The following is a 14,323-nucleotide window of genomic DNA, read 5'->3' as shown; positions in this document are numbered from 1 at the left end:
ATGGGAATGTATGGTAGGATTGCTGAGCCAACTCATTTTCAAAGAAACGAAGTGTTGATATTCAATGTGAATTAAATAAAAAAAAAACAGTTTAAACTGCTGAGACACACAGGCAAACACATTATATATATATATATATATATATATATATATATATATATATATATATATATATATATATATATATATATATATATATATAGTCAGACATATCTCCCCTATATAATAAAAAGAAGTGTCTGACTATATATATATATATATATATATATATATATATATATATATATATATATATATATATACATATATATATATATATATATATATATATATAATCAGACATTTGTTTCTATTATATAGGGGAGATATTTCTTCGAACTATGTTGTTTTCTGATGAAAAAAGTCAGATCTTTAACATAAACGGTAGTCTTTAATTCCTTTATAACATTTAGTTCCATATTCTTCCTTCCCATTCTTATCGTTTATCAATATACATCTCCCATCATCATCTATACTTATCCTCTCACCTCTGTTCCTTACACCGGCTCTCCCAGTTCTCTGATCTCTCAGTCGGACGAAGATATATCCGGATCTTTCACGTTGAGAAGCTGTAATTTTCGTAATTAGTTTCCTGTGCTGCTCTAAATTACTAGAGAGAGAGAGAGAGAGAGAGAGAGAGAGAGAGAGAGAGAGAGAGAGAGAGAGAGAGAGAGAGAGAGAGAGGCCAGTTCGTATAACAGATGAATCTCATCATTGTTCTAAACATGTCCGTTGCTTCTTCAATATATCGGAGAAGTATTGTCTTTATTAATGATTCATTTGGAGAGAGAGAGAGAGAGAGAGAGAGAGAGAGAGAGAGAGAGAGAGAGAGAGAGAGAGAGAGAGAGAGAGAGAGAGTTGGTATACAGTTGGCTACACCGAATCTCAGTTTTTAATGGTTTGCTTTAGGATAAACATTGCCTATTGACGCAAAGGGCCTCGGTTAAATTTCGGCAGTCGTCTCTATCTTGAGCTTTTAATTCAATAGTTCTCCATTCATCATCTCCTACTTCGCGCTTCATAGTCCTCAGCCATGTAGGTCTGGGTCTCCTAACTATTCTAGTGCCTTGTGGAGCCCAGCTGAACATTTAGTGAGCTAATCTCTCTTTGGGAGTGCGAAGAGCATGCCCAAACCATCTCCATCTATCCCTCATCATGATCTCATCCACATATGGCATTCGAGTAATCTCTCTTATAGTATCATTTATAATCCTGTCCTGCCATTTAACTCCCATATATATATATATATATATATATATATATATATATATATATATATATATATATATATATATACATATATGTACATATGTATATATATATGTGTGTATATATATACATATATATATATATATATATATATATATATATATATATATATATACATATATATAGGCTATATATACAGTATATATATGTATATATATATATATATATATATATATATATAGCTATTTGAATCAGAAGCACAAAAAACCCATCGACGAGGGATACCTTTTGGCCTTTTCTGGTATAAGGACAAAATTAATGACAACAATTTATCCGTCTTCTGTTGCATTTGTATCAGTAAATGTTTTATTATGACTCAGTAATTCTAAATAACTTAAATATTAAACTGAGAATAATCTATAATTGGAAATTTATATTCAAATACCTTTAACGTTTGTGTTAAATCACAACCGAATTAGCCAACAAAAATTGAAGGTTGAAAACGGTTTCTCCCCAATGAAAAATTAGTATAATAAACTAATGAATCTTTTGCTTGTGGCGAATCTGTACAAATTATTATTATTATTATTATTATTATTATTATTATTATTATTATTATTATTATTATTAGCTAAGATACAATCCTAGTTGGAAAAGCAAATTGCTATAAGCCCAAGGGCTCCAAGAGGGTAAAATATCTAAGTGAGGAAAGGAAATAAAGAAATGAATAAACGATATGAGAAATAATGAAGAATTAAAATAAAACATTTTAAGAACAGTAACAATAACGAAACAGATATTTCATGTATAAACTATAAAAAGACTTATGTCAGCCTGTTCAACATAAAACATTTGCTGTAAGTTTGGATTTTTGAGTCAATCAAAATTAATAAACATAAAGGAAGAATTAAGGACATTAAGAATGAAACGCCATTGTTTTTCATTACAGTAACAAATGTAGCCGTTTCCAATCCACTGCAGGACAAAGACCTCAGACTTGTCCTAATTCATGTCTGAGATTTGGCCTGTTTTCATCACCACGCTGGCCACTGCGGATTGGTGGTGGTGGGAGATTTTCGTGTGATCGCAAACAGCGAACCAACCTAGTCTGGCTGCTCTGACTAGTACAGGTTTGCTAATCATGGCGATACACAAACCATTCTACCACGTAAAGGTATCCCCAATCAAAAAGGGAGAAATAATTGCCCCTAATGTAAAGGAGATAGGCCTATTGAAATTTACAAAATTTCAAAAATGAACTGAAGACGTATTCATCAACATGCAGCTATTATACCGAAGAGTAAGTTATCAAAATAGAATCCCATATTTCAACTGACAAACAAAACTGCGGCGCCTAAAAACCGAATGAGAATTGATAAGAGGACTTCAAAGGAATAAACACGGAAGATAGACCAACGCGTAGATAACGCAAGTGTTCATAACAGGAAGTGGATAGGGGATCACATTGCATATACTTGTCACACTGCACTTCACACTCATTCTAGACTTTCTTCTTCTTCTTTTTCTTCTTTATACTCATCTAGACTACATGTTGTATAAGGACATGATACATTCCCTAATAAGCTAAAGCCATAAAAAGAGATAAAATTTACATTAGCGACGCACACACACACACACACAGATTGAGCGGACAGCACCGGCCGGTGGTACTGTCCGGTCAATTTGTGTGTGTGTGTGTGTGTGTGCGTGTGTGTCCCTAATGCAAATTTTATATCTTTTAATGGCTTTAGGTAACTTAATTCCTTCTTCTCTCTTAATCATCATCACCGAGGACGTTTCAATCTTTGTTTGTTCTATCTGGCGGTTCTCAGCTCTCTCCCCTATATGATAAAGAGCAAATGTCTGGTTACACACACACACACACACACACACACACACACACACACACACATATATATATATATATATATATATATATATATATATATATATATATATATATATATATATATATATATATATATATATATATATATATATTTATGCGGCCATGCCGAGTGGCATTATCAGACGTATAACTATCCCGTCTCTCCATGTCCTTCAGATAGAGGGGAGGGGAAGTAGTCATACCTCGTAGCTTCAAACTATCTGTAACTATTCACGTGTCGACACGATTTGTTGGTTACACAATATGTAACAATTTTAGATATTATGGACGTCTGGTTCTGATAACTTAATGATTTATTGACATATTTTAATTTCTATTTATTCTTAATAGATATCACCAATGTTGAGTCCCTCGTCAGGCTGGGAGCAGCGTAGGGAGGAAAGGTCCCCTTTTTTTCATTTGTTTGATGTCAGCTAACCCCCATAATTGGGGGAAGTGCCTTGGTATATAGAATAGAGTAATAGACCAATGACTTTTCAGGGGGTAAAATTGAGTATGGCTGATGTCTTTGGCTGATTACTAAAACGCCTAGTTAATTATTCTTTATATATTTTACACAGATGGGATTATATTAAAATATACGTATGGTAGATTCATTTCTATTGTTCGGTATGTCATTGGTATTTCAACATAGTTCACATAGTGCCCAACAAAAGTATGGTCATTGATTGCCCCACCTATCGTGGCACGGGCTCTTGCACTGAACAGCAAAAAGTACAATTTTGTTTAAAATTACACGGGGCTATGATTAAATCAAAGGTTCGAATAACTTATTAATTATCAGTGAGTAAGCAGGAAGTGAATGTCAATCTAAGATAATTTTGTATCTTAATTTTCACAATTAAATAATCAGTAGTTACTACCTTGATAAAATAAGATAAAAACAAAATGAAATTACCCCCCGGAATCCATTGTTCTTTTTTTTCTTTTTTTACCGTCGTTGCTTTGGTTGGTATTGTTCGTTTCCATACGTGAACAAGCGTGAATATTTTACGTTAGAGATATTAATTTTTCAAGATTCCGTTTATATTTATTTAGTATAAAATATTGATTAATAAATGGTACGATGAGGTTACTTTTATAATATATTTAATGTTGCTATAGAAGTAAAAATAATATTAAAAAAAAAACTCCACAATGGTTACGAACGATCAATCGTGACGTATCCTTATGAGCCACGTTATATCTGCAAAGGATTAAAGACCCCCCTGAATTATTAACTCTCCAAGGCTTTACTAATTTTTAAATAAAGTAAAAAATTGTAGAAAAATAGTCTGCTAATTAAATGAAAAATTTAAATATATATTAATGTAAATGAAATAACATATATATGACTGTAAATGAAAAATATTAACTATGTTTAACAAATAGTTGAAAGCGAACGGCTTCGTGTTTGAAATAAGGTAAACATTTGGAGAAAAAATAGTCTTCTACTTAAATTAAAAAGTAAAATATATATTAATGTAAATGAAATAACATATATATGACTGTAAATGAAAAATATTAACAATGTTTAACAAATAGTTGAAAGCGAACGGCTTCGTGAACAAAAAAATCTTTCATCTACAAGCGTAGTATTCGTTGTCAGTGTTGGATTTATCCCTAGATTTGGGAATTTTGTGTGTCATGGGGATATTCTGTATTATTATTATTATTATTATTACTATCCAAGCTACAACCCTAGTTGGAAAAGCAAGATGCTATAAGCCCAGGGGCTCCAACAGGGAAAAATAGCCCAGTGAGGAAAGGAAATAAATAAATGAAGAGAACAAATTAACAATAAATCATTCTAAAATAAGAAACAACGTCAAAACAGACACAAATTTATATGAAGTAGAAGCAAAGATGAGTTGATTTTTATATTCTTGTAATTAGTTTACATGCTCTTAAATGAATTATAGTGAGTAATTTCTATATTAGTAAAGCCTACTGGATCAGAAGAAAATATATTTGTGGAATTTTTGGGTTTTTTGGGGAATTTGTATCATGACTTTTGGGGATTTTTAAGCTAATTCATCTGGCAACACTGTAGTATTCGTTGTGCCAGTGTTTTGATGTGTTTGGTTATGTTTTCTCGGTGATTATATAACATTTTAACGGACAAAATATGGCTACTTTTAACGAGGCCAGTCTTAAAAAGAAGTTGGACGACCTAAATGTCTCTACACAGTCGATCCAGACGGTTTCATTGTGGTTAATTCATCATAAAAAGCATGCTCACACAGTCGTCAATGTTTGGTTCAAGGAGCTTGTGGCAGGTAAACATTTTATAATTATCCTATAAACATTTTTTTAAGGCTGAGATCTTAACCAAGTAAGCGTTAAATACATGCTAGATAAAACTGGTCAAGATTGTGTCATAGAATTAGTTTTAAATCCTAATGCTTGTGTTATTTCTGGTAGCTTACCGGTAGGGTAAAACCCTTCTCTAATTTTGTCTCGATTTCCCATAATTTTTTCTGTATATGGGAATAGGTAGACTTAAAAACTGGTGGGTTTCCCCAGTATTCATGGTCAGAAATATATTAAACAAGATAACCATTAGAAAAAAAAATCTTGCATTTGGTTAGAAATTTGGTATTTTTGTAGTGAATTATTATTATTATTATTATTACTATCCAAGCTACAACCCTAGTTGGAAAAGCAAGATGCTATAAGCCCAGGGGCTCCAACAGAGAAAAATAGCCCAGTGAGGAAAGGAAATAAGGAAATAAATTAATGAAGAGAACAAATTAACAATAAATCATGGCAATGTAACCTAGGAAAAAAACTACTGTTTCTTATAGAAAAAATTACGCTCTCTTCAAAAATGACACTCGGTTCCGTCGCAAATGAATAGTTTCAGAAATATATATACATCTATATCCTACGATAATGGGGGACCCCCAGTGGGAACTCGGGGTTTTGTGTGGGGAAAACGATATATAATTGTTTTCCTATAGTAAATAACGTGAATTAACCGAATTTGATGTTCATTTCAATCGGAAACAAACAGATCAACCAATTCGGCTAACTTTAAGTTGCACGGTGTCACTTCTCTTACGAATGTACTGCGAACGATAACATTAGCAACGTTACCAATAATACACAGTGTTACCAACGTTGACGTATGGTACACAGAGTTACCAACGGCACGCTGACATTACTAACGATAGCAATGATAGATATTTCCATACGTATTTTAAATAATTTCTCCATATAAGTTTTACCCAATATATAAAAAGTACAAAAAGGGCACAGAACCTAACAAACCCACCTAACCTAGCCTAGTAGTATGACAGGTCACAAAATAACATTTGATCTACATCGGACGTTGGTAGCACTGGTTACTGTTTTTTCATGACACAATCTTTGCAACGGCGCCTCCAAAGTTTATTCAGATATACTGTTTTGTATTTTCCTCCGGTTATTATGATTTCAAGAAAGTAATGTATAGAGAAGAAAAGGCTTGTTTTACGTTTATATATCGATTCCCCAGTATGTTTTCCCCACCCAAAACTCCGAGTTCCCACTGGGGGTCCCCCATTATCGGAGGATATAGATGTATATATATTTCTGAAACTATTCATTTGCGACGGGAACGAGTGTCATTTTCGAAGAGAGCGTAATTTTTTCTTTAAGAAAAAGTAGTTGTTTTCCTAGGTTACATCGCCCTGTAATACACTACAATGAAACCCTATTGTCTGTATATGCGAATAGGTAGACTCAAAAACTGGTGATTTGCACCAGTATTCATGGTCAATGTTTTAAACAAGATAACCATTTAAAAAAAAAATGCATTTGGCTAGAAATTTAAGTATATTTATATCCTGTATGACACTTGGGAAAGGGAAATGCCAGAAATTGAAGTATATGTATATTTATATACTGTATGACACTTGAGAAAGGTAATTCTATACAATAGCTCTGACAGCAAGTTATCAAATTTAAGTACTTTCACTAAACAGAGGGAAGTCCAAGATTTCGTTTGATATATAAATCCAAGCCGCGCAAGGTCTAGAATTGGTTTAAAAATCAAAATTAAATTTGACCCACCTGAAAAAATTTAAGTCTCTCTAATTCATAACTCCCAAATTCCTCTTCAGACTGAGCTCTCGTTTGTACGTTAAAAAAAAATAGTGCCATTATTACATCATCGACTTTATTCTACTTAGCAATACGTCACCCAAACGTCGTAGTATTTATAAAAAAACTAATGAGGATTATCCACATTTTACTTGGGACTAGCATTTTAACAAAACTAGAATCACGTGACTTGAATACCCAATCAGGTGATAGTTTTACCAGGAAACTGAACATTTTTCGACAATTTTCACACAATTTTCACATAATTTTCACCGCTAATTTTTGTTTTTTGAGAGCCATAGAGGCGTGTGAACCTTCAATTTCTGGTGCGGTTTCTCATTTACCATCTACTTTGACATCAATTTCTGTTTATTTTCCTAAGTTCTTGTCTCAATTGTTATTTAAATTGTAAATATTTTGTTTTGCATTAATGTGGTAACATTGAAAGAATAATAAAGTACTGCCAAGATCACGATGTTATTAAAAGTGAAAGTGATACTATTTTCCCCACCTGTGGTACTAAGTGCCGACTTGATATTAACAAAATAAGCATTTCCTTGTGCAGAAGGCATGGTGTATTAAAAAAGAAGAAAGTGAAAAAAAAAAGGTGTAGTTTTTACGTATCTATTTTTAAGGGAAATTGGTTTGAAAAGACTCAGGGTAGTTTGTAGCGCTACGGCCAAGCGTCCTAATTTGCTTATTATTGCTCTGACTGTTATCTTGTATAGAATAAAAACGTTTGGAAATGGTCTACGGATCTTGAATATGTTGTGTAAGGGGGGGTCTAGGGGGGCGCAGCCCCCCTGGGTAAGGACACGGCTTTTAGCATAGGTTAGGTGGTTTTTTTAAGTTAGCTTCTCCCGTTGTACTCGTAGGTAAGGAAACTTGTGTAAAGGGGGGTCCGGGGGGCGCAGCCCCCCTGGGTAAGGATACGGCTTTTAGCATAGGTTAGGTGGGTTTTTTAAGTTAGCTTCTCCCGCCAAAATCGGCTTTAGAACGACGGCCACAGTTGAGAATATTCCCGTTTTCTATGGGATCTGGCCGTCACCCTACAAAGGCTCCAAGACTCATTTAGATATAGAATCTAATTTGTTACTTGTATATAATTATATTGGTGTTAAATTTAGTTATAGATTTGTTGAAAATGAATTAAGAACTTATCACAAAACTATAAATGATTGGTGCTCATACATTCCTGACGTATTTGTGCATTGGGTATTGAGTCGGAAAGGTGCAACTCACCTTTACCCTCCATCCTAAGCACACAAAGTGTTTTAGGTTGTCTCATATTTAATATGGCTGTGTAAGGGAGGTCGCAGGGTTTGCCTTCCCACGCTAGGTAAGGATACGGTGTGACGGTCTGAACGATCCCCCGGTCTCAGAATTCTCCTTGATAATCTGCGCATGCGCGAACAGTACCGTTTGCCAGTGCATACGAGGTTGGTGTTTTATTTTCCTGTAATGTTAGCGTGCGCAGCTCAACATTACCGCTTGCCAGTACATACGAGCTTGGTGTTTTATTTTCATGCGAGCGAAGCGATCTAATGGCGGAAAAGAACCATTATACAATGTCCAGGAGAATTCTGAGACCGGGGGATCGTTCAGACCGTCACAACGGCTACTAGGTTAGGTTAGGTTAGGTAGTTTGTATAGGTTAGCTGGTGGCCCTTTTTATTGCTAATTCTGCATGTGCCATTATTCGTATGTTAAAACAGAATCTTTAATTCCTTCCCCACCTAAAATCCCTGGTATCCCACTGGGGGTCCCCCAAGATTGGAAAGGTCAGCAAATAGGGTAAAAATATTGTTCCTCCTTAAAAAAGTCAGCTTTAGATGAGCACTAAGTATATCATCAGAAAAAAAATTATCAAAATTATTAGTGGCGAAGCTATTGTCTAGAATTACCTTGTTTTTCTTTATGGGAAAAATGTTCTTTAATTTTTGTTGGCTCTATTCTTGCACGTTTCCGACATTCATGCGCTGACTGGTCCTAGCATGTAGATTGTTGGGACAAGCATTTACAAAACTAGTGAATTCATTAATTTGTTCCGTAACCGAAATACAAACCACGCTATTTACAAAGGGTTATTACTTTTAGCGTAGCTGAAATGGCGAGCCATTAGAATTTAACGAGGGTGTATTACCCCCGCGCTAGTTAGCGGGGGGTAGGGGAGTGGTAGCTAGCTACCCCTCCTCCCCCTCACACACAGGTGAATACTCACTTTCACTTTTGGCTCGGACTGTGACAGACGTCTCTGTCTTGGTCCTCGCTTGGCAGCCATTGTCTGTTTTGTCTTTACTTAATCGCTTACTTTTCTTTTACTCAATATATATGTAAACATGTTTTCATGTTTGTATATATATTTGAGTATAGAAATAAGTAAGTTTCCTTTTCAGAGGTGTGTGTGTAGTGTACGATATCTACGTGGAGGCCTCGGCAGTTAGGCCACCACGGCCTAATTTTATGGGTTGCGATCGAGTTTGACTTCGGTCTTTCTCTCTCTCTCTCTCTTGAGGTCGTTCACCCTTTTACTATGTTTTACTACGCCCTTGTAGCTTCCTTCCCGTGTGGGTGGGGTTGCTACGCCGTACATTTTGTCTCAATTAGTTTATGAATCTAATTGTAGTTGTTAATTTTTCAGCTTGTAGAACGATTCCTTTCGGGGTTTTCGTTTTTTCTTTAGTGTTCATTCATTTTTAAATTACATAATTACATAGTTACATAATTATAATTGTTATAATTCTGTTTTGGTTACAGCTCTCCTTCCGCGAGTGTAAGTGGTTGTGAGGGCACGTGCCTGTTGTGTAATTCTTGTTCCTTTTCCTCGGGATTCCTCTTCGGAGCCTTCCCGGGGGAATGAATGTGTACTAATATTATTTGTTTTATTTTTTTACAGTTACCGATCTAGTTCGTTTCTGTAATATAGCAACGGTGTGAGCTGTCTGGTTGAGTCCTGGGGATTCGGCTGTTGCTGCCTCCCCCCTTGTATTGTCGTCAGGGGCGTGTCTCCTTCTACTGGTAGTACTCCCGTGTCGACGGACAGCTCTCCAGTTCATTTTAGAACAGTCAGGAGGCTTGCCTCCTTGGGCGGATAACTTTCCTTCCGAGGGAAGTTTTTTCCTGTCCAGGCTTGAGCTTTTCCTCTTTTGGGAGGTTCTTCTCTTGCCTTTTTTTCGTGCGACTATGCTCTTGGTGCTGAGCGGTCGCACCTGCAGTTTCGCTCAAGGGGCTGGGCAACTGCAGGAGCTCCTCTTCGGAGGATTGCTCCTTTTAGGTCACTGGCTGACCAGTCTCTTCCACGAAGTGTTTCTCTTTCGTTCGCGAGAGAGTACACTCATAGAGACTCCTCTTCGGAGGTTTCTTCTGTTGCTGTTGGCCTCCCTCGCCGTAAGGCTCTCCGTCCGCCTCGTCGTAAGGGCCTCTCATCTCCCTATAAGGGTGCTTGAGGCGCCTTTTTGAATCTCCGTTTGCAGCCTACAACTTCTTTTTCTCGATCTTCCGTCTTGGTGCAGATGGACAGCAGTCTAATCTCGTCTTCCGACGGGCAACGGTCTTCCCGACGGATAACGGTCTTCCCGACGGACAGCGGTCTTCCGACGGACATCAGTCTCCCGGCGGACAACGATCCCTTCGGGGCAAAGGGTTGCCCCCACGGGGGTTCTTCCCTTGCGTGTCAGGGTTTCCCTGCGCGCCCTTCTGCTCATCAGCGCTCTCCTGTTCGTCAGCGCTTTCAAGATGATCTTCCCTGCGGTTCCTGTTACGTGCCCTGTGCGCCCACGTTCGCCCTCGCGATCTAGAACTTCGGTTCAGGTCGGGGTCAAGGACTCTTCTTCTTTGCGCAGGCTTCCACGCGTAGCCTTCTGCTCGTCAGCGATCATCAGCTCGTCAGCGATCATCAGCTCGCCAGCGATCGTCAGCGATCATCAGCTCGCCAGCGATCTCCGGATCGCCCACGTGTGTTACAGCTGGCACGCCAACGTTCTCCAACACTTCTGAAGGAACATGGTTCGCCAGCTACTAGCTCACCTGCGGATGCTGATCGCCATCGCGTGACCCTCAACTGCGGATGCTGATCGCCATCGCGCGACCCTCAACTGCGGATGCTGATCGCCATCGCGCGACCCTCAACTGCAGATGCTGATCACCATCGCACCCTTTCACGCGATCATTCACCTGCGCATGCTGCTCGCCATCGCACAACCCTGAACGATTGCCCGCTTACGCATGCTGCTCCTCATCGCACCACCCTGAACGATCGCCCTCCTGCAGATGCTGATCACCATCGCACCCTTTCACGCGATCATTCACCTGCGCATGCTGCTCGCCATCGCACAACCCTGAACGATTGCCCGCTTACGCATGCTGCTCCTCATCGCACAACCCTGAACGATCGCCCTCCTGCGGATGCTGATCACCATCGCACCCTTTCACGCGATCATTCACCTGCGCATGCTGCTCGCCATCGCACAACCCTGAACGATTGCCCGCTTACGCATGCTGCTCCTCATCGCACAACCCTGAACGATCGCCCTCCTGCGGATGCTGATCACCATCGCACCCTTTCACGCGATCATTCACCTGCGCATGCTGCTCGCCATCGCACAACCCTGCACGATTGCCCGCTTACGCATGCTGCTCCTCATCCCACAACCCTGAACGCTCGCCCTCTTGCGGATGCTGATCACCATCGCACCCTATCACGCGATCATTCACCTACACATGCTGCTCGCCATCGCTTACCGCCAGCGATCTTCTTCACCTACGCGGCAGCACGATCCCTCGCCGTCACGCCATCGCTTGCGTTCGTCGCCTCGAACACGTGTTCATTTACCTGCCCACCCTCACGCCCATTCGCCTGCGCGCCCGCGCGATCGCTCGCCTGCGCGCCCGCGCGATCGCTCGCCTGCGCGCCCGCGCGACCGCTCGCCTGCGCGCCCGCGCGACCATTCGCCTTTGCGCGACCGTTCGCCCTCGCGCGACCATAGTTCGCGGCGAATCCCACAGCCGGTGGTAGCAGCAGGGACGCGTGCTCCTAGGCGGCACTCGGGATCACCTCCATCCAAGCACAGGTTGGTAGTGCAGGACGAAGACAGGTCAGTACAGCATTCTTTCCCACCTTCTTTTCAGGCAGGAACCGTCGTGTCCACTCCAAAGGATCGCCCGATCCCTTTCACCTTAGCGAGGATTTCGGACTCTGTGTCCTTGGAGCAGCAGACATGGTTTGATCCGCTGGCACGGGCGTTAATGAGGGTTATGAAACCAGCACTCGCCGGCCAGGGTAACAAACCAGCGGCTGTCTCTCCTACGCTGAAGAGAAAGAGAGGAGTGGACTTCGTGGTGACTTCCCCCAGGGCGAAGTTGGTTCCCAAGAGGTCGGTCTCGAGGGTCCCCTCTCCTGCACGAGTACTCTCTCCTTCTCCCGCCCTGGAAGGATTTTTGGCGGGGGGGCTTTCCGTTCAAGATTTCTCCATCGGACAAGGGGTGACTGCTTACCTCTTCCTCTGGGAGCTTACCAGGTTCTTTCCCTCCTCGGTTACGGCCCGAGGTTTGGTTCAAGGAAGCTACAGGAAGATCAAGGGTACTTTCCTCCTCTCGAGCTCAGGCACCTTGGCCTTTCGTCGTTAAGTATCTACTTGCGGACAAGCTCAATGTTGTACCATCTGGACGCGCTGACTGAAGGCTTCCTTCGGGTGTCTCATCTGTGGAGGTCAACGACCTCAGACACCCTTCCATCCTTGAGAAGAGTTTTGTCTTTGCCCAAGGACAGAGACTTAGACATCTGCTGTGCGGAGTAAATCGACTTCCGGTTTCACTCCTCCAAGGCGCTTTCTTCCAGACTCTGCAGGGCTCCAGCTCCCTTTTCTTTCAACCACGTCGGCCTAAGTTATCGGCTACGACAACTGGGACAAGGTGTCCAATTGCAGTTTCCTCCTGTCAGGAACAGATGGCACGGGAGACTCCCCCGGGGGGGCATAGTCCTAAAAGGAGTTCACGAACTCTAGGATTGCAGGTTTTTTCGCTGGGAGGATGCTTAAGGTTACTCATCCGAATGACAGCTTCCCGATGCCCATTCCCGCACAATCTCTGTGAGTAGCCAAGGATATCGCGCCTGCCGTCTCTGTCAGCGAATTCAGTGTCTCTGAACCTCTATGCCATAGCATCAGCAGAGTTGCCCGGTTGGGCAGAATGATCCATACCTTAGGCGAAGGTCTTCCTTAGGATCATCGACGGCTTCACCCTCGGCCCCCTCAGTCGATCCTTTCTTGTAAGGAAGGATCTGAGAGGGGATGTCCATAGTCGACCTCTCAGCCCTGATCAAGTTTGTCGAACAAACTTCGGCCAGCGTAGACCAGCAGAATCGATCAGACTGGTAACGAGGCGACAGGACTCCTTTAACCCTGGATCGGAAGGACGGGTACTTTCAGTTTCCATTCCATCCATCTTCCAGGGTGCTCGTCGAATTCAGCCTAAACTGCAAGTATTCCTGCTTATGATGCAGTGTGGCTATCCCGCCGTGGCATAGCAGGTTTGTTTCCCCAGAGAACTCTCCCTGCCTTCCTCTTGGCCGCTCAGGTGCAGACTTCCGCCTCCTCTGCTGTTTGGAGGGCTGGTCAACTCCGGTAGGCTCGGGTTTCGACCTTCTTCAGCGCCGGGAAAAGCTTCCGAATGCTGACCATGAGTGTGGGCTCATGGTATTTTGCTTGGAGCCTTCTCTTCCTCTGCCTCAACATCTGGAGTATCTGGCCATGATATTGAGTCAACCGCCTTACCACGTTGGAAACCCCGCTTCTCGTCCTTCCAGCGAGGTTAAGCAACGTCGGTACTTGGATGGGTGACCACCTGGGGACGCCAGATTCTGTTACCACATCCTCCGAGCCTTCCTTTCGGTTGACTGTGGCAAGACTGAGGAGAGTCGCAGTACCTGTTCTCAGTCAAGCAGAGTTTTCAGCCCTACCTTGGAACGTTTCCTAGTTCTTCTTTCCTCATTGACCCGTTTATAGTCCGAACGGTCGCCTCAGGATAAGTTCCATGTGGGGCGATCCAAGTTCCGGTGGCTTCAGGCAATGTTTAACCGGACTCCCTGGCCCTATGGGACCAGCG

At 41.1% G+C, this 14,323-nt stretch overlaps 1 protein-coding gene across 2 annotated transcripts in view; it reads left to right on the top strand.

Annotated features, from left to right (window-relative positions):
* Positions 1–5,176: 5,176 nt before the first annotated feature.
* The window catches only part of LOC137654462 (regulation of nuclear pre-mRNA domain-containing protein 1B), a 72,374-nt gene continuing 63,227 nt past the window's right edge, over positions 5,177–14,323 (top strand). For both annotated transcript variants that reach the window (XM_068388116.1, XM_068388115.1), the window contains exon 1: positions 5,177–5,415. In XM_068388116.1, the coding sequence (XP_068244217.1) occupies positions 5,265–5,415 (151 nt within the window). In that variant the 5' untranslated portion in view covers positions 5,177–5,264. The remainder of the gene's footprint in view (positions 5,416–14,323) is intronic.

The sequence above is a fragment of the Palaemon carinicauda genome, chromosome 15 (assembly GCF_036898095.1).
Source record: "Palaemon carinicauda isolate YSFRI2023 chromosome 15, ASM3689809v2, whole genome shotgun sequence".
Lineage (NCBI taxonomy): Eukaryota > Metazoa > Arthropoda > Malacostraca > Decapoda > Palaemonidae > Palaemon > Palaemon carinicauda.
The sequence above is the reverse complement of the archived record's forward strand: the minus strand, read 5'-3'. Positions and strand labels throughout refer to the sequence as shown.